The 20147-nt window shown below is 46.1% G+C and overlaps 1 protein-coding gene across 11 annotated transcripts in view; it reads left to right on the forward strand.

The window, feature by feature from the left end:
- The window catches only part of KCNQ2 (potassium voltage-gated channel subfamily Q member 2), a 142485-nt gene that overhangs the window by 75028 nt on the left and 47310 nt on the right, over positions 1-20147 (forward strand). For 7 of the 11 annotated variants that reach the window (XM_081011104.1, XM_081011107.1, XM_081011103.1 and 4 more), the window contains exons 8-9: positions 2161-2255; positions 15955-15984. In XM_081011104.1, coding sequence (XP_080867230.1) covers positions 2161-2255; positions 15955-15984 — 125 coding nt within the window. Of the gene's footprint in view, positions 1-2160; positions 2256-2567; positions 2636-15954; positions 15985-20147 lie in introns of those variants that run through there. The other 4 variants (XM_081011106.1, XM_081011111.1, XM_081011113.1 and 1 more) reach the window with 2 other exon arrangements.

Raw genomic sequence — 20147 nt, forward strand, 5'->3', positions numbered from 1 at the left:
AATTCTTCGGCAATCAGCCTTCTTTATGGTCCAGCTCTCACTTCCATACATCACTACTGGGAAAACCATAACTTTAACTATACGGACCTTTGTTGGCAAGGTGATGTCTCTGCTTTTTAAGATGCTGTCTAGGTTTGTCAGGTTCCCCCTATGTTTAGTCAAAATCTCCTTTCATGTAACTTGAAGCTATTGGTTTGGGTCCTACCTTCTGGAGCAGAAGGAAACGAGCTTCCTCCATCTTCCATGCGACAGCCCTTGAGATATTTGAAGATGGCTATCATATCTCCTCTCAGTTTCCTCTTTTGCAGGCTAAACATTCTCAACTCCTTCAACCATTCCTCATAAGGCTTGGTTTCCAGACCCTTGGCTGCCCTCCAAGGCCGCCCTCCTCTGCACACATCTCAGCTTGTCAATAGTCCTTTTAAATTGTGGCGCCCAGAGCTGGACATAGTATTCCAGGTGTGGTTTGACTTTGGCAGTACTGTTGCTGCCCTTGATCTGGACGCTATACTTCTGTTGATGCTTGTCATCTTCAGCTGAGCATCGTTTGAGCATGACCCCCCACCAGAAGGAAGCTAGCTTTGTCAGCTAGTCTTAAGCTGGGCAACAGTGGGGAGGGAAGAAGGACGAAGCAGAAAAGCTTAATTAATTACATGGGCAAACTCATCTTTCCTGTGGCCTGAATTCGCACGGCTTTGGCGCTGGAAATGGGGTGCAGGTTTTTGCTGCTGTTCCCAAAACAGATTCCTGTGTGCATAAAGACAAGAGTACATTTTTGTCTTCTCTTTTTTAAAAAATCCAACTTAAGATCACATTCTCCCCATCCCCCTTCATAAGGAGAACTGAAATCTTGGTGTGGGGAGAGGGAGGGAGAGGGACTGGAAATTGCTGCATAAATCACCCAGCGGCACTGGTGGGGAACTGTTCCTTATTCCCTGGCACAGCTCTTCAGAGTGTGAGAGAGGAAGAATATGGATCTATGCAGGGCATATGAGGCCAAAGTAGACGCTGCATGAAGTAAACACCTCAAGCTGTGAGGAGCATCACATCTGAGGGGTCTGTGTGGAGAGAGAGAGAGAGAGAGAGAGAGAGAGAGAGAGAGAGAGAGAATGTGTGTGCTTGCCTAATCAATTCCTCCATAGGCTGTTTTTCTGACTGGAATCTCTCCCCCTCTCCATATGGTTTTTCACCTGCAGGGGGAATGATACTAACTCTCCCCCTTGCTGAGCTTCAAGATAACTGATACGCTGAAGAAACACCTGAGATGGTCTTCCTGTCCTCTTTAAGGATGGGGATTCAGTGGCCTTCCAGGTGCTGTTCAGCTCCTGGTATCCCTGAACACCAACCTTACTGGCTGGGGCAGATGGGAATTGTAGTCCAAAAGCGCCCAAAGTCTCCCCAGCTCCCCAGGCCTGGTGTAAATGATAGATTTCAGCAACCAGATCTCTCTCTCCTTGCTTCCACACCCAGTGTGGTGTAGTGGTTAAGAGCGGTAGACTCGTAATCTGGTGAACCGGATTCGCTTCCCTGCTCTTCCACATGCAGCTGCTGGGTGACCTTGGGCTAGTCACACTTCTCTGAAGTCTCTCAGCCTCACTCTCCTCACAGAGTGTTTGTTGTGGGGGAGGAAGGGAAAGGAGAATGTTAGCCGCTTTGAGACTCCTTCGGGTAGTGATAAAGCGGGATATCAAATCCAAACTCTTCTTCTTCTTCTTCTTTACATTACACCTGCATCCTCAAGGACTGCCTCTTTCCATATGAACCTACCCAGGCCCTGATCTTCCGAGGCCCTCCTTCGTGTGCCTCCTCCATGAGAGGTCCGGAGGGTAGCAACACGAGAACGGGGCCTTCTCTGCAGTGGCTCCCCATCTGTGGAATGCTCTCCCCAGGGAAGTTCACCTGGTGCCTTCATTGTACACCTTTAGGCGCCATGCAAAAACGTTCTTCTTTAACCAGGCCTTTGGTTGATCCAATTTACATCCTATGCCCTTTTAAAATGTGTTTTTTTTTGAGGGCGTGGGAATTGAGTTGCTGTTTTATTAGGTATTTTGTGGTTTTATATCTTGATTTTATTCTGTGAACCGCCCTGAGACTCCCAGGTATAGGGCAGTATATAAATTCTAATAATAATAATAATAATAATAATTCTTCCCTTCGCAGGCTGCGTGGAGGTTCTATGCCACAAACCTCACTCGAACCGATTTGCATTCGACTTGGAATTACTACGAGCGAACCGTGACCGTCCCCATGTACAGGTCAGCATTTCCTTATTACGCTCCGTTTTTCTTCTGTGGGTGCCCACCTCCATCTTAGCATGCTTCTGTTTCGTTACGTTGAAGCAAACCATTCTGCTTTCACCGTTCCTTTAAAAGCTTGCCGGGAGCAGCCGCTGGCGTTTCCGCGAGTTTAGTTTTCTTTTCAATCGTTGCAGATTTATCTCCCCGTTGTTTCCATGCCCATGGTATTAATTTCTGTTCTTTTCTTGTATATGTGTGTCCATGTGTACGTTTTGTGTTGGTTTTCATCTTTATTTTTCTGCACTCGTTGTTGGTGTTGTTCTGTGACAGTGGCCACGCCAAATGCCAGAAGACCTCCTGAAGGGCTTCCCCCGAAAGGTAAAAAATAAAAATCACCACTCAAACCACACTCTAAAAAAACACCACCCTCTTCTTGATTTCCCCTGGCAATTTGAGTTGCTCTGGTATGTCAGTGTAACGGGGGATTTTCTGGTGAGTCTGGCTTTTTCAAACAACCTGGAATAGCCTCTTGTGACTGTGTTCCTCTGCCTTTCAACGCGCAAGAGTTTGAGAGCAGGAAGCATTGGAGATGCCCAGGAACTTGAGCTCACCTTCTAGTAAGAGACTTTCAGCTAGAAAGTTAAGCCCAGCTTGGGGAATGTGGCTTGGATGGTGCCAACAGAGAGCTAGTTGGCTGCAGAAATGGGCAGCTGAAGTGGCTGGTGCCTTGGGTTTGACATTTGTAACTCGTGAAATATCTCTGTGGCTTGGATGCCGGTAGGGCCGATGCAACCCTTGGCCTGGAGGCTGTGTGTGACAAACTGTGTTGTAGCTCCCTTCTGCTGCAGCAACAACAACACGTTTCAAGAGGGTTTCCGTACTCTGTTATCTGCAGTTTGAGGGCAAGCTGCGCTTTGTGCAAACCACGGTTTGCCACATTTGGACATTCCCACAAACAATGGTTTGTTGTGTACCAGAAGTTGGGGTAGAGTCATATGGAGATGTGCGGCAGGCGGACAGCAGAGCAAGGAAGGTCATTGCTGCTCAGGCAAAGTCCCAGCTCAAACTGGAAGCCCTTTGTAGCTGTTCCTGTCCCGGTGTGTTCATGCACAACCATTTTGGAAGGGGCTGGTCCAGAGTCTATTTTACCACCAGGAAGTTGCCCTGTGTTGCAGTTCCGATAGTTCCCACATGGATTGCAAGGATTGCTGCCTTCTGTTCTGCTCTTTGTGCTCCAAACAACTTTCTGAATTTCCTGGTGCCATTTTAGCACAGTTGGGGAAACAGGATTTGCCTTCTGTTTGATTTCAATGTTTTTGCAACTCATAGAGCTTCCATCTATCCCTTGGCAGCCTTGAGAATCCAGCAAGAGCTATTTTAGACTCCATAGTTAGTAGCTGTGGCAATGTCTTAATCCGACGGACCCATTGACCTATTTTGCTGTTGCGCTGTTCGTTGTGTTTCGAAGTTTTAATTTTCCGTTTTTAGGTGTGTGTGTGTGTGTGTGTGTGTGTGTGTTTTAAATAAATAAAATCCAGGGCACTGAATTTTTGGGAGTTTGCATTTCTGAAATTTATTCTCTGCAAAGTTGCAATCACCATTGGCCAATATCAATAAAAGCAATTAGAGCCTGTTAGGGAATCCAGGATTGCTTCAGTTTTGCAGGTGGTGAATGTTGAGGCTGAGCGTGAATGACTTTCCTAAGATTACCTGGTGAGTTTATCATCTGGATGAGTGACCAGCTGCTGGAGAGGCAAGCTCAGCCTATGATAACCAGCGTCCTAGGAGAGGGATGCCACTGGAAAAACACCCTCTGTTCTGTGGGCAACCAGCTGTTTATTATTTATTTATTTGTTTATTTCCTAATAGTTATACACTGCTTAATTGCAATTGTAAAAAAACAACAACCCCAAAAACCTCAACGTGATTTCAAAAAAGATAAAAATGAAAAAATTACCACTAAGGAAAAAATGACAGCAATAATTAAAAACTTTCAAATAATGGACAGATCATCATCAGCTTTCTAATCACCTCGGGTAGGCTTGTCTAAGCAAAGCTGCTTTTAGCAGGCTCTGAAAGGAGTACTGTCATATCAATAGGCAGGGAGTTCCACAGATTTCAAGGTCCAGGGAGCTGCATGTGGGTAATACAGTAAACCATTTCAGTCCCGATGTTTTCGCAGTCTGCCCTATTAACATCTTAAAAAGGTCTGATGAAATCTGGCTCTAACAGCACCATCAGCATAAGAAAACAGATCCTTTGAGCATTGTACCTCTATTAACACCGGCAGGTAAATGTGGCTATTTTCAGCTGTGGATGTGCAGAGCTGACTCTATTCAAAATCTGGCTTGAATACTTTGTTCTAACAGCTTAGCATCTAGGACTGCAGAGCAGAAAGCGTGGGAGAGCCTCAACCACTTCATCTCCAGAGACACAAAGTCTCTGTGGTTAGTCGTGTTTCTTAAATTTGCAAGTTTCAAGAGTGTCTGCAGTGAGGCCGTATGTTTACAGTGCAATTCTGTCCAAGTGGCGCTTACTCACAGGGAAGTATATCTAGGATTGCAGCCTTGCCTTCGTTTGCACGGACGCACGTACACAGAGCATAAAGGAGGATGGAGGTATAACTCTCTCACACAGAATGAAGATGCTTGCAAATAATGCCTAACTGAAAGGTGTGCATGTCTATCCTTTCTAAAAACAATCCTAATCAGTATAATTAAAGCTTTTCCATACCGTAAAGCAAACGGTCATGTTACATTGTCCAGCACCTCCTCCTCATTTATCCTTGAGTGGCTGAATGCCAGGCTAAAAGAATGTAAGAGATAAATTGGATTTTGTCCAGTTGAGTGGCAGCTGGGTTGCTATCGGCCAGAGCGAGACGTCTGCTAGAAATAAAAAACTGAGCCGCATTCAGTCTGATTCCTGATGCGTGGCATATCCAAGCAGGCATTCTGAGTGTGTTTTTGACCACGGATGTTGTCCGACATCAGGGGCCGTGTGAAATGCAATCGGTCACACAATGGGGATGTTTGCAATACAGTGGATGCTCGGGTTGCGAACGTGATCCATGCAGGAGGCACGTTCGCAACCCGCAGTGTTGCGTCTGCACATGCACGGGTTGCGATTCGGCGCTTCTGCGCATGCGCAAAGCACGATTTAGTGCTTCTGCACATGTGCAATTGCCCAAACCTGGAAGTAATCTGTTCTGGTACTTCCGGGTTCGGCGTGGTGCGCAACCCGAAAACGCGCAACCCGAAGCGTTTGTAACCCGAGGTATGACTGTATTTACTGTATTTTTTGCTCTGTAAGGCTCACTTTTTCCCTCCTAAAAAGTAAGGGGAAATGTGTGTGCGTCTTATGGAGTGAATGCAGGCTGTGCAGCTATCCCAGAAGCCAGAGCAGCAAGAGGGATTGCTGCTTTCACTGCACAGCGATCCCTCTTGCTATTCTGGCTTCTGAGATTCAGAATATTTTTTTCTTGTTTTCCTCCTCCAAAAACTAGGTGCGTCTTGTGGTCTGGTGCGTCTTATAGAGCGAAAAATACAGTATACTGTAATCTTGATGCAATGACACCATTTTCTAACGTGCTCTCATGCCAAGGTCTTTGCAGGGCACGAGGTCCATCAAGGCAGGGCTGGGTAGGGCATCAGAGAATCGTCACAGGGGCAGAAGCAGCTGGCTGGCAGGGCAAGAAGGGAATAAACAGCCAGACACGCTGAATGGACCAGGAATACTCATTCACATTGCCTGGGTTGTGGGCTCTCAACCTCATTTCATGTGGCTGCCAAGGGGATGAAAAAATGGGGCAAAGGGAGGTTCCAGATAGAGAGACCACTAGCTCTAGGCTTGCTCACTGGCGGCATGTGACAGGAATGAAGCAGCAGTAAATCACACTGAGCAAGCTGGAGTTAACTCTTTATTAACCAAACAGGATCTGCATGGGAGTGTCAGGCCTAGTGGGCACAGCAACTGAGGTCTTGCCTCCATGGAACAGTTGCTGAGACTAAAGATTTCCCCTGGGACCCTCCCATCAATGCCCCACCACCACTCCCTGAGCTCTGAACCACCCTTGGTGACCCGCCAGCTAGTTCCTCCCACTATTCCTAAGAGATTATCTACAGTGGTACCTCTGGTTACAAACTTAATTCGTTCCGGAGGTCCGTTCTTAAACTGAAACCGTTCTTAATCTGAGGTACCACTTTAGCTAATGGGGCCTCACGCTGCTGCTGTGCCGCCGGCGTGCGATTTCTGTTCTCATCCTGAGGTAAAGTTCTTAACCCGAGGTACTGCTTCCGGGTTAGCGGAGTCTGTAACCCGAAGTGTTTGTAACCCAAGGTGTTGTAACCCGAGGTACCACTGTACAAGGAAATGTGACTCTCAGTCAAAAATCCCCCACTCCCAATTGTGCAGGACTCTCCAGTACCAGATCCCTTCCTTGTGTAAGAACAAATATGCTGACTGACATACATTTAGATTTTAATCGCTTATGTATTACATTTCCTGGAAGAAATGGAGGCAGTGAGAGATTTTACTTTCTTGGGCTCCATGATCACTGCAGATGGTGACAGCAGTCACGAAATTAAAAGACGCCTACTTCTTGGGAGAAAAGCAATGACAAACCTAGACAGCATCTTAAAAAGCAGAGACATCGCCTTGCCAACAAAGGTCCGTATAGTTCAAGCTATGGTTTTCCCAGTAGTGATGTATGGAAGTGAGAGCTGGACCACAAAGAAGGCTGATCGACGAAGAATTTATGCTTTTGAATTCTGGTGCTGGAGGAGACTCTTGAGAGTCCCATGGACTGCAAGAAGATCAAACCGATCCATTCTGAAGGAAATCAGCCCTGAGTGCTCACTGGAAGGACAGATCCTGAAGCTGAGGCTCCAAGACTTTGGCCACCTCATGAGAAGAGAAGACTCCCTGGAAAAGACCCTGATGTTGGGAAAGGTGGAGGGCACAAGGAGAAGGGGATGACAGAGGACGAGATGGTTGGACAGTGTTCTTGAAGCTACCAGCATGAGTTTGACCAAACTGCGGGAGGCAGTGGAAGACAGGAGTGCCTGGTATGCTCTGGTCCGTGGGGTCACGAAGAGTTGGACACGACTAAATGACTAAACAACAACAACATTACATTTCCTGTCCACCTTTTTCTCTGAGGAGCTCAGGGTAACATACATGTTTCTGGCTCCCCCTCATTTAACAACAGCCCTGTGAGGTAGGTTTCCCTGTGGGTTCTCGATCACCAGCCTCAGCATCCCCATCCAGTTCTCCCTTTAAATTACTGTATTTGATTGCTAGATGCCCTGAGGACATGAATTCCAAACATGCACAGAGTTCAATCCATCATTGCTCCTTTCCAGAACTGTATAAAAACTCTTCTTTCCTCCTTGAGCTGTTTCCCCCCCTGTGGCGGCTGCAGTTCAGAGTTCATAGTTGTGACCCATGCTTTGTAAACAAGGGGGCAAACAGACCTTAGGTTGCAATCCTGCACCTTGGCGTCAGCCCCATGAACCGGGGTAGGTCTTATTCCAAGAAAACAGGGTCGTGCTGTTAGCTGGCCAGTGCTGAAACAAATCTTCCGTATTCCTACCCACCTAAAGGCACCCTTCATTTTTGGAGTTTAAATGGGGTGGTTTCTACTGACAGCAGTTTAGCATCAAAGGACTCTCCAGAGCCCTAGTTCCTTGGCCAGTGGAATATTCTTGCACAGGCTGCCTAGATGAAAATCGCAGGGAATCCCCGTGATGACGCTTGGGGAGAAGAAACTCCCAGAACGAAGGATCCTTTCCAGAAGTCTCCCTAGCTGAGAAGCAGCCTGCGTCATTTCACTGCGGGCAGATGACACAATATGGCAATCCTGACTTGAGCTGAGCCAGGGTGGGGGTATTTCCCCGGATGCTAAACACAGCAGACCATGTCGCTTTCCACATCCCTGGTTTTCACAGCGTGCAATTCATCCCCGGGCCAACAATGTGCAGGCTCTCTTTCATCCTTAATGTGCTTATTTGGCAAACTGCGTGAGATGCCCTGCGAAAAATAGTATGAATCCATTGAGTCATGGCTGCCTTTCCTTGCCGGCTGGATGCGGGCGGGCGGCCTCAAAGGTTAAACTGAGGGGACCGATACCAGAGGTGGTATTCTAGGAGATGCTGAATATCCCTCATGCCTCTCCATCGCGTGGGGCGGGTTTTTAATAGAGTTGCAAAAGTTGGGTGCCTCCTGCTCTCTCTGCCAAGCGGTGGCAAGAGCCCATGGAGTTCCAGCCACTCACTCACCCAGGGTTTCTTTGGAGAATTGAGACACAGTGGAGACTATCGTAGCTGTAAGAAAGATGGTTTATTCACCTGTTTGCACCATCAGTCTGCATGGGAGGAGTCCAGATCTTACAACACGGTCATTCCAAGTGGGGTTTGTACCCTCTTCTGAGTTTATGGATTTTCTCAGTTTCGCACTCCCTCAATGCCCTGTTTGGGGGAACTTCCCGCGCCACCCTAAAACTGGTGTTAATGGGGAATGGAGAGCAACATCTACTGCCCTCTGCTGGGGTTTTCTCCTGGTGGATAAGCCCAGCTCCACTGGGAACCAGGTTACAAGATGATGCAACAGACTCTGCTGGGGGCTTTTGGGAGGAAAAAATGGCAGCTGGTGATCTTTGAGAGTGACATAGAAACTCTAGTGAAGGGCAATAAGTTCTGTCTTCATCCTCTCCAATTTCAGGGGGGTTAGTTCTCTAGTTTCACCCCCCAAAGCATTCAAGCTGAAAGTTCTTTATGGAGGGCACTGTCTGTTGTTGCCTGAATCCTATTGAATTGCTTTCTTCCCTCTACCATACAGCAAACATTACCCATCAGATGCTTCCAACATCTTGTAAAGATGTATCTTTTGCTCAGGGTTCCCCTGACCCATTTGACTGGACCTTAATACAGGGATCCAATTAATCTCTGTTTAATTTGATTTTAATTTGCTTTTCTACGTTTTTATGCTGTTTTATTTGTTTTCAGTTGCATCCTTGTTTCAATACCCATTGTTTCACAGTGTACAACAGCACTTGGCTTTCTTTAAAAAACCATTAAGTGGTTTGGAAAAAGCTGTTAAATGGATAATTTTTGGCCTGGCACTAGTTTTTTGGTGTGCTGTTTTATCTGCTGCTGTTTTCTTGGCATGTGTGCTTTTTTAAAACAGGATTTTATGGGTGACTCCTGGCGTCAGCCTCTAGTTTAACGTTGCCCTTTTGTAGACGTGCCGTTTTGTGAACTGCTTTGCTTCTTATTTTTAGAGCATGAAAGTATTTCAAACAAGGATCAAAGGAGATATTTGGATCCCGGCTGCTCCCCTGTCCTGTCTTTTTAACAAAAAGCAAAACATCCTGTTTCTCTTCTTCTTCTTCTTCTTCTTCTTCTTCTTCTTCTTCTTCTTCTTCTTCTTCTATCCCTCGTAGCCGAGTAAGATTGTCTTCCATAAACACCATTTTAACAATGAGTCCGTAAGTGACTGTGGAGGCCAATTCTGGATCCACACGTCCTTCTACAGTGGGGACATAGGTTTCTGGGCGGGAGTAGATCATGGTGTGGATTTGCCAAGTGTGCCTTTCTCTTAGCTTGTTTCTCCCTTTCAATCCAGAGCCAGTGTGGTGTAGTGGTTAAGAGCGGTGGACTTGTAATCTGGTGAACCGGGTTCGCTTCCCTGCTCCTCCACATGCAGCTGCTGGGTGACCTTGGGCTAGTCACACTTCTCTGAAGTCTCTCAGCCTCACTCTCCTCACAGAGTGTTTGTTGTGGGGGAGGAAGGGAAAGGAGAATGTTAGCTGCTTTGAGACTCCTTCGGGTAGTGATAAAGCGGGATATCAAATCCAAACCCTTCTTCTTCTTCTTCAAAGCCCATGACACCTTTAGTAAAGGCTGTTCTCCAATTGGAGCGCTCACAAGCAAGTGTTTCCCAACTGTTGGTGTTTATACTACTTTTTTTAAGATTTGCCTTGAGAGCGTCTTTAAGCCTCTTTTGCTGACCACCAGCATTATGCTTTCCGTTTTTAAGTTCAGAATAGAGTAGTTGCTTTGGAAGGCGATAATCAGGCATCCGCACAACATGACCAGTCCAACGAAGTTGATGTTGAAGAATCATTGCTTCAACACTGGTGATCTGTGGTCCAAAGTATCTCTGCTCTTACAGGTGATTGCATAGAGCTGGTCACAATATGGTAGGGAGAGAGTCAGGATACTACTGTGGATAGGTCAGTCTTCCCCCAATGTGATGCTCTCCAGATATTTTGGAGCACTTCAGGTGGTTGGGGCTGACAGTAGAGTTAAGTAAGTCCCAAGGTGAAAAAGAGCTGTCATGAAACTGATACCTTCTCCCACTTGTTTGTGAAGTGGGAAAAGAGTTTGTTTCACCACCACAGTGCAGACAATCCTTTATCAATTCCATTCCCCCATCAATTATTTGCAGCATTGCACACAGTTCTGGAGTTTAAGCAAGGTTGCGCACAAGGATTTAGTCCCATAAGTGAACAGGAAGGAATGTCTCGTGAGTTCACAGAAGTGCCTTCACAGCAGACTGTGATATAAAGCCGACAAGAGCTTCTAAACACCTTGTTCATTTCACCTCTGAAGGCGCATCTTCAGGCTTGCAGAGCTGGAGTTAGGGACAAAGTTTTATCGGTTTCTCTGTAGCTTTTCACAGGCTTTTTACAGGGATTACTTAACTTAGGTTTGTTGTTGATTTTTTTCCTCCAGGATTTGGTATCCTGGGGAGGAATTCAGTGTAACACTAAACAAATTATTCCATCAGCTCATGGCATTTCAGAAGGAATGATCCCTCTGCTCCTCACCTCGTGTGCTGTTCTGGGGTCCCCTGACTAATTTTTTTGGGGGGGGCATGTGGGGTATGGAGGAGAGAGGAGGGAATGTTGCATTCGTGGAAGACTTTGCACTGGCTTCTGCAAGCAGGATTTATGAGCTGAACACAGCCCTGTACAATTGTGGGAGGCCAACTCTTCCCCACTTTATGTATTCATGGCAGCTGTTTACCAGCTCCATCTGGTACACTGGCTGAGACCCTACTTGCCCGCAGACTGACCTTCCAGAGTGGTACATGCCTGGTTATCTCCCGCTTGGACTACTACAATGTGATCTACCTTTGGAGCTACCTTTGAAACCACAACTAATCCAGAATGCGGCAGCTAGACTGGTGACTTGGAGAAGCTGCCAGGACCATATAACACTAGTCCTGAAAGACCCACATTGGCTCCCATTCTGAGCAGAATTCAAAGTGTTGGTGCTGACCTTTAAAGCCCTAAACGGCCTCGGCCCAAGATACCTGAAGGAGCATCTCCACCCCCATCGTCCAGCCCGGACACTGAGGTCCAGCTCTGAGGGCCTTCTGGTGGTTCTCTCACTGCAAGAAGTGAAGGTACAGGGAACCAGGCAGAGGGCCTTCTCGGTAGTGACTCCCACCCTGTGAAACACCCTCTGATCAGATGTTAAGGAGATGAGTAACTATGTAACCTTTAGAAGGCATCTGAAGGCAGCCCTGTATAGGGAAGCTTTTTAATGTACAATGTTTTATTATGTTTTTATATATATTGGTAGCCACCCAGAGTGGATGGCGCAACCCAGTCAGATAGGTGGGGTACAAATAACATATTATTATTATTATTTTTATTAGGGTTAAATGCATGCATGTACAAAAGTCATTCAGAACAAAAACCCTGAAACATTCTGCTCAGTTTCCATCAATGAGGTAGGACAGTGCAGAACTTTATGGAAATAAAGGACAAGCTCAGCACATGCCAATCATCCTATGTTCCTCTGCTTACAACCAACTTCCATCCCCTTTATTAATTACAAAAATGCAACTCCATTTTAAAATTATCAGTTAGAAAAATCGGAGACTGGGAATAGAGGGGAAGAAAGGCACAGATGTTCTTAAGGAGAATTTCATCATCAGCGGAGGAGGAAAGGAGACAAGCAACAGAGCATTGCAAAGAGATAGGATCTGTCCATCATATTAGAGTCCCAATCCATGCACTGCTCCGATTCCCAATGGATATTGCATAGACGTTTCCAAAGATATTGAATAATTTAATTTTAGATGCTATGATTTACAAAATGCCACTTTTAAATATACTCCAGATGGAGAAATCCTGCATTTTTATGTGAATTACACATCTAGATTTTTCTCACTGTCCTCTCTGCATCAGACTGATCTTTAAGGTGATGCTGAGAAGGTCACACACGGTGGAGGTTTAACTCTCTTCTTTGTAATTAGGATTAATAACACTTGCCTTTCAAATGAAGAGGATTAATTAAATCTTGTAAGTCACCAGAGAGCCTCTTTATTATTATAGGCAGTGATTTCATCTGCAGGAAAGCTACTCTGGTTAAATCTTAAAAAGTGCTATAGCAGGCTATAACTCAGCCACCGCAGAATGGCAGAATTTGTCTTCCTGAGTTGGGCAGAAGTGTATTTATCTAGAGTATATAATGACAAGAAGAGCTCTGTTGCTTATGCTACCTGGAGAATTAAAAGTATTTTCCTAAGGTCTGTCCTTCCTCCCTGCAAATTCAATGTAGTCTTAAGTGGGGAATGCATGGGCAGAACAAAGTCCACTCGGGCAACAGGACTGGCCTGGGGGTTCCCCTTCTGCGCAGATTTAGCACACATGTTCCACAACAACTTAGGGCCCACTCTTAATTTCAGGGTTGTGAGTTCAAGCCCCACATTGGGCAAAAGATTCCCTCATTGCAGCGGGTTGGACTAGATGATCCTTGTGGCCCCTACAAACTCTACAATTCTATGATTCACACTTACCTTTCCCCCCGCGCTTTCTAGGCACAGTTTTCCCTCCCAGTGTGGTCCTTTCCCTGTGAAAACTCACTCTTTAATGCTGAATCAGAACAAACAGCAATTAGGGGTTTCTGCAGATTGCTGTTTGCTCCAATTCTGCAGTAAAGAGTGGACCTGGGCCTAGAAATGCTGCACTAAAGGAAATCCAGATGAACCCTTGGTTTAATCCTGCCCTGCAAATCTAGATTTCCTTGTTCACAGATTTAGGATGTCTAACTTTAGGGACGCTGTTGCTTCCTTAAGGAGCAAGCTCTTCTCAGCTTATCCTGCCTCAGAAGGAAGGTAGGAGCACTCCTTTTCCCATCAGGATTTATCCTAGCTTTCTTCCTGACATGCTTATCTTCTGTTTGTGGGGATTTTTATGTCTTGAAAAACATCTTATTGCTGGAGCCCCCACCTGCAGCATGATATGGTAGAAGCCTGTCTCCCATTTATCTCTTCAGAGAGAGCATCTAGCTCAACATTTTATCGTTTCTGCTGTTGCTAAATATATAAGAAAAGATCGCGAGAGCTTTCCAAACCAGAACAATGATGTGTGGAGCAAAATAAGCTGCAGTTAAAAAGATATATATGCAAAGTAGCTCAAATTCTTTCAGGCATCTGCATTGATTTTATGAGCCAGCTGAAAATTGGTGAGAACACTGGGAAGAGGCAGGATTGAAGATATAAGGATTTGAATGTTTGAAGACAAATGCTTGCTTGACTCAAATCTTGTTCAGGGTGTGCAGAGTTGATGTGCATCAGCTTAAAGGCAAATTTGCAAAGTTCTGGGTGGTTTCAAATCAGATTTTTTAAAAATTACACCTGCCATTGTAGGCAATGTTTGAATTTCACAGTGTGTGGTGTGCAGAATTTCTGGCGAGTTTGTTGAAGACAGCTTTCCAATTTTCACAATTTGTGGTTATGATTTCCAGTTAATTGAAGTCTTTTGGCGCTCCATTCTGGCTGAAGCTTTCATCCTTTACAGAGATAACCGCTTTCATTCCGCCCTGTTCTGCCCCTTTCCTTCGGGCCATTTAAGCACATGCCTGAGATGTTCCAAGTGACCCTTGTAAACGGTGCACAGTAGACAAGTGGGGAGAAACTTGCAATTGCGGACATGCCCATCTTTGGTCCCCGTTAAGTGTATGTAATATGTTGAGATGCTGGGATTGAAGTTGGGACCTTTCCCGTGCAACGCATATGCTTTATCATTGAGCTGTGGCTCCAGGGTCTTTTGAATTTTAATAGCCTAACTATTGGGACAGTGAATGGGGTTTCCAGCTCCTCACAGCTATTTAGGGCACACCTACCCTGCTCAAACCAGTTTAACAACAATATCTTCCTCACCAAGTGTAATGGATTTAGGGGTTGCTCGTGCGTAAGTTGCCGCCACTGCTGGCGAGGATCCGTCAGTGGGCGTTTCATGAACCTTTTCCAGCATAAAAGTTGTTTGACGCCAAGTCTCCTCCTACTCTCCCTGCGCGGAAGTCTTCTGCGCAGGGAGGGTGTGGGCAACGGAGTACCCGTACTCTCTCCGCTGGTCTCCGGCGAGGAGTCTTGGAGCCTCCTCTCCGATTCCCCCATCTGCCCCCCTTCTCCACTGGTGTTACGCTGATTTCCTTCCCCAGCAGATGGGCTGCCTCTCTCCCTACTGGGACCCTCTCCGGCATCCCTCTGGAGCCTTCCCTCCGCCTCTAGCTCCGATGGCAGTTCCCTGACACCAAGGGACTAGCTCTCTTGAGGGCATGTGTTTGTGGGTTAGGAATTGCTAAAATGAAATCCGCAGCCTTTCCCCCCAAACTACAGCTCTGACAATCCTATGGAAGATCAGAATTTGTAGAAAGCTGATGTCAGGTGGTAGCTGATGCTGCGTAGATGTGGTCATGGTGGCACCTTGATGGTGGTTGAGAGGAAGAGTACTCTTTTGGGGAATCTTAACATTGGCTTCATGTACCATATCTACTGTAAGTGGACAGGTTTTGCTCATTCTTATGGTCTTTATTGATGTTGGAACAGCAGAGAGATGTAATAAAGGAGATCAGTGTGGTGTAGTGGTTAAGAGTGGTAGACTCGTAATGTGGGGAACCGGGTTCGCGTCTCCGCTCCTCCACATGCAGCTGCTGGGTGACCTTGGGCCAGTCACACTTCTTTGAAGTCTCTCAGCCCCACTCACCTCACAGAGTGTTTGTTGTGGGGGAGGAAGGGAAAGGAGAATGTTAGCCGCTTTGAGACTCCTTAGGGTAGTGATAAATCGGGATATCAAATCCAAACTCTTCTTCTTCATCATCATTTTGGAGGGTGACGTTTATTTGGCCTCGGGCAACAGTTTGTTGATCGGCTCACTTACAGGAATCCTTTCCTTTGCTGTAACCTTACTGTGGTTTGTTCCCTCAAGTTCTACATCAACAGTGGGGAAACCTATGGTCTGCAGGCCCAATACGGCCCAATAGTGGTCCTAAATTGGCCTGTGAGGCTGTTTTACCCAACCTGCAGCTAGCTACCTGATGCCCTAGGCGATGTCAGGTGTGGAGCAGGCAAAGTCTTGGCTGCGAAGGAGCATAAAATGCACTCCTGGTTTTTCCTTGCCACCCACCACACCCACCCCAATTGCTCATAATCTAGAAACAAGTTTTGACCCATAGATTTATGTGTTTAAAATATTATGCTGAATCTAGGCCTCTAAAGTGGACTGACTGCTGAGCCCTTTCAGAGTTGACCTGCTCGATGGAACTCTCATAGCTCATGTGCTAATTTTCTTCGTTCTGTTTCTTTTCTTCCCACCTTCCTTTTTTTTAAAAAAAACTTTGCTTTCTCCCCTTTTGGTTTCTCCCGCCCTCTTTTTTTCTTACCCCACCTTTCCTCCTTTTTTGAAAACACTCGAAACCTAAAGCTCACAAACGCAAACCTATGGGGCTTCCAGGTATGGAGATGCATGTGGATTGAAGTTCGTGTGTCATGTTGTGGTCGTTTTGTTTTGTTTTGTTGGGAATGAACCCTGCTAAGCTTGGTTTTAGACACATGAAAAGAGAGACCCTCTACACAACGCAGACGACAAAGCCACATAGCCAGGCACCGACACCTACACAATATTACGATTCCGTGCACCTTCTCTGCAAAACGTATCAGATATTGCTTTGCATAGAAAAATGGGTTGAGAAATGGCTCTTTCAAATTAAGAAGAAAACTGGTGAGTACGGAGAGCCGGACGAGTTTGTCTTTTCCCAGCAAACATTTTAAGCACCCTGTGTTTATACATCTACAAAGGGTGACTGGGTTTCCCTAAAATCTAGGAGAGAACTGGATCTTCACCATTCACCTGGCCTGTGGCTGTATGAATAAACAGACACTGCTATGAGGGCAACCCTGCTTTATAACTGGGCACAGTGCTTCGCACCAGTCCTTTTAAGTGTGTTTTATATTTTTGTCAATTGATGGCTTTCTATAGCACTCCTGCTGATCCCTCCTCTCTCCTCTGCATTTTCTTTATCTACTAACTTCCTCTCCACCTCCACCACAATCTTCACACCCTCTTATTTCTGTCCTCTATGCAAGCCACTGAATGCAGGAAACTACCCTATAGCAAGTCATGCCATTGGTCCATAGAGCCCAATACTGTCTACTCTAGTTGGCAGCAGGTGTCCGGCATGCTGGAAAAACCTGCTGCCTGAGATTCTTTTTAATGAGAGTTGCTGGGCATTGGACCTTCTTACTGTGTCTTTTAGGGCCTAACTACATGTTACTCTAGGGATGCGGGTGGCGCTGTGGGTTAAACCACAGAGCCTAGGACTTGCCGATCAGAAGGTCGGTGGTTCGAATCCCCGCGACGGGGTGAGATCCCGTTGCTCGGTCCCTGCTCCTGCCCACCTAGCAGTTCAAAAGCATGTCAAAGTGCAAGTAGATAATTAGGTACCACTCCGGCGGGAAGGTAAACAGCGTTTCCGTGCGCTGCTCTGGTTCGCCAGAAGTGGCTTAGTCATGCTTGCCACATAACCTGGAAGCTGTAGAAGAAGTTCCCTCGGCCAGTAAAGCGAGATGAGCGCCGCAACCCCAGAGTTGGCCATGACTGGCCCTAATGGTCAGGGGTCCCTTTACCTTTACCTTACATGTTACTCTAAATGTGTCATGTGATGTAATGTCAAGGTTCTAAAAATTAAAACCAACTGCATGGGGATCTGGGTTGGGCCACAATCCACGCAGGGTGGCAGTGATGTTTTAATGCTCTCTGCCGCAATTTGAAAAGAATCATTCTTCCCCCCACCCATAAATATTACATAGGAATTAAGGGTTGATAGGTCAGGAGCATCTCACACTCTGAGATTTCAGGGCCCCAAACTGAGACCTAGGGGTGGCCCCGGGGGCTGTCACGGGAGGCGGACCCTGGTGATGTCATGGGCAATTCTTCCTCTGTGTTCCCTCCCACCACTGAGTCCTGGAGATGGAGGTTAATTGGGAGAGGGAAGGAGGGTGTGGTGGAGGTCACAACTGCTCCCCAAGACACACAATAATTTGCAGCCAGCTCCTGCCAGTCTGAAGCTTGGAACTGCACACATATATACATTTTTTAAAGGCATTCTCTCTGTCACCTGGTTATTCAAACCCCCCTTCTGCCACTTGGAGGGGAACAGGCAAACCTGGTGACTTCAGACCAGCACGGAGGTCTGACAACTCTAATAGCAATAATTTCAAAACTCCTACTGGTGTCAAAGAGAGTTTTTGCCTTTCTATCTCTATTTACCATGCCCCAGAGAGGAGGATTAAATTAAAAAGCAAAGTCATGTCAAGTGGAATGTATAAAACAGCAAACAGATGGACCTCCAATAAAATTGGTCCTCATTTCTAGTCCTCCAGAAATTCACTTCCTTATTTTTAGGTTCTGTGCAGCTGGCATAATGTATAAAGACTTGATCGTGAGGGGGGTCATCTGGATTGGGTGGTATTCAGCTTTTACTCACCATTGACCTGTTGAAATTAACGGAGACCCAACTGAGTCATGTTCATTAATCTCAACAGGTCTACTCTCAGTAAAAGTTGAATGCCGCTCATTTATTTTGTTCCATCCCACAAAGCTGGATATCAGTGGTATTTTGGGGGCTGGGGAATGCTGTAATCGGCACAACCCCACGTAAGAAGTTCATTGCCATTGAGGTGATGTAGAACTGCATAGTGGGAAGTGGGATTTTGTTTGCTTCCTTGGCACCTTGGTAATGTCTGAATTGGATCTACACCCTTGCTTTTGAAAGAGCTAAGCCCAATAGTCATGAAGGAAGGATGAGTGATACAGGTATCCAGCAGCTTTTGGCAACATGGGACAATTTTTAAGAAAAACTGCCTTCCAATGTACCTACCGTTCTTCTTTTCTCTCTTTTCACATCTCACTCACCCTTTCACTTTTCTTTTCTTAATCCTTTTCTGTTTGAATGAAGACAGACGTAAAATTTGTAATTTAAGACCCGATGGGTGATCCTCACAAAATAATAATAATAATAATAATAATAATAATAATAATATTTTATTTATATCCCGCCCACCCCAGCCGAAGCCGGGCTCAGGGCGGCTAACAACAATAAAATAATACAACATTCTAAAATCATTTCATTATAAAATTAATTCAAATCAAATTGATGGCAACCATTGGGCTAGAGTTCTGTGAAGACTGCCAAAGGAGGGAGTCAGGCTGTGCCCTGGCCAAAGGCCTGGTGGAGCAGCTCTGTCTTGCAGGCCCTGCGAAAAGATGTCAAGTCCCTCAGGGCCCTAGTCTCTTGTGGCAGAGCGTTCCACCAGATTGGAGCCGCAGCCGAAAAGCCCTGGCTCTGGTTGAGGCCAGCCTAACCTCTCTGTGGCCTGGGACCTTCAAGATGTTTTTGTTTGAAGACCGTACGTTCCTCTGTGGGACATACCAGGAGAGGCGGTCCCGTAGATACGAGGGTCCTAGGCTGTATAGGGCTTTAAACCATGCTTTGCAAAGAACATAGTAGATGTACATACATTCCAACAAGTTAAATGCTGGATCAGGGCTGTCTAGGGTCTTCTTTTCCCCTTTTAAGCAGCCAATGTATACCCACTTGTTTCTATGTCCATCCTGTCGCTTGTTTAAAAAAACACCCTTCTTTTTTTTTTGCAAAGCTACCGCATATCACATTGGTCTTTATCCTCGTCTTTCCCTCTGGTAGATGTTAGTGGCTTCATTGGAGCAACTCACTTTAGGTAAGGCCACAACCCGTTCGTAGGTTGTGCCGCAACAGTTGATGAGCATTGCACCATTTTAACCACTTCCATCTGCCAGGAGCAGCCTTGTTCCTCTCTCTGCATTGTTTTCCCTGCTGTAAAAAGGGTAAGTAGCTGTGCTCATCCCACAAAATATATGCACAGGAGTAGAAGGCAGCTTCCTACTGACATTGTACAAATGGTCTTCAAAATACTTCCACCTGGCTCTGACTTCCATCCCTTCACTTAACCTGTCTCCACTCTGAACTGTTTCCTTGAGCTGATCTCCTCCACCCAGTCCCCTCTCTCTTTCCCCCTGCTCCCCTGCCCTTGGAACTGCTTCATGTGTAACAAATAAAATTAACCCTTCGTGGTGTGTGCACGCGTGCATTTTGTGGGAGTTGTGTATTGTTTCGTTCAGCCCATTCTTGTGTTTTTGTGTCCGGTATCGTTAGCTGACCGCTTCGAGGCATGGCCCAGCGTTACTGACCTTGCCTTAATGATGTGTGTGCTTCTCAGTAATTAGCCACCTGTCTTTCCCTTTTGCTATGGGCAGTGAGCAACTGGTATCCTCCTATTTTACATGCTACTGCAGCAGAAGAGCAGATTGTCCATCTTAATGACGACTTTTAGCTTCCCATGAGTGATGTGCGTAATGAAGTCAATGAACCAGGCAGGAATCCGAAGACTTGATTGTGTTGGGCTGCATGCGCTGTGTTTTCATCCTGATGGTTTAAATCTCTGTGCCTAGCTGTTTAAGTGAAGCATGCTCCTTTCCAACAAGGATATTAAAAGAGAGGATATTAAAATATCACTGAGTCCAAGCATGCAACAACAGAGCTGTCCAGGCTAAATTAAAAACAAGAGAGTTCTTGGGCA

This window comes from Podarcis pityusensis, assembly GCF_964106645.2.
Source record: "Podarcis pityusensis genome assembly, chromosome: 6".
Classification (NCBI taxonomy): domain Eukaryota; kingdom Metazoa; phylum Chordata; class Lepidosauria; order Squamata; family Lacertidae; genus Podarcis; species Podarcis pityusensis.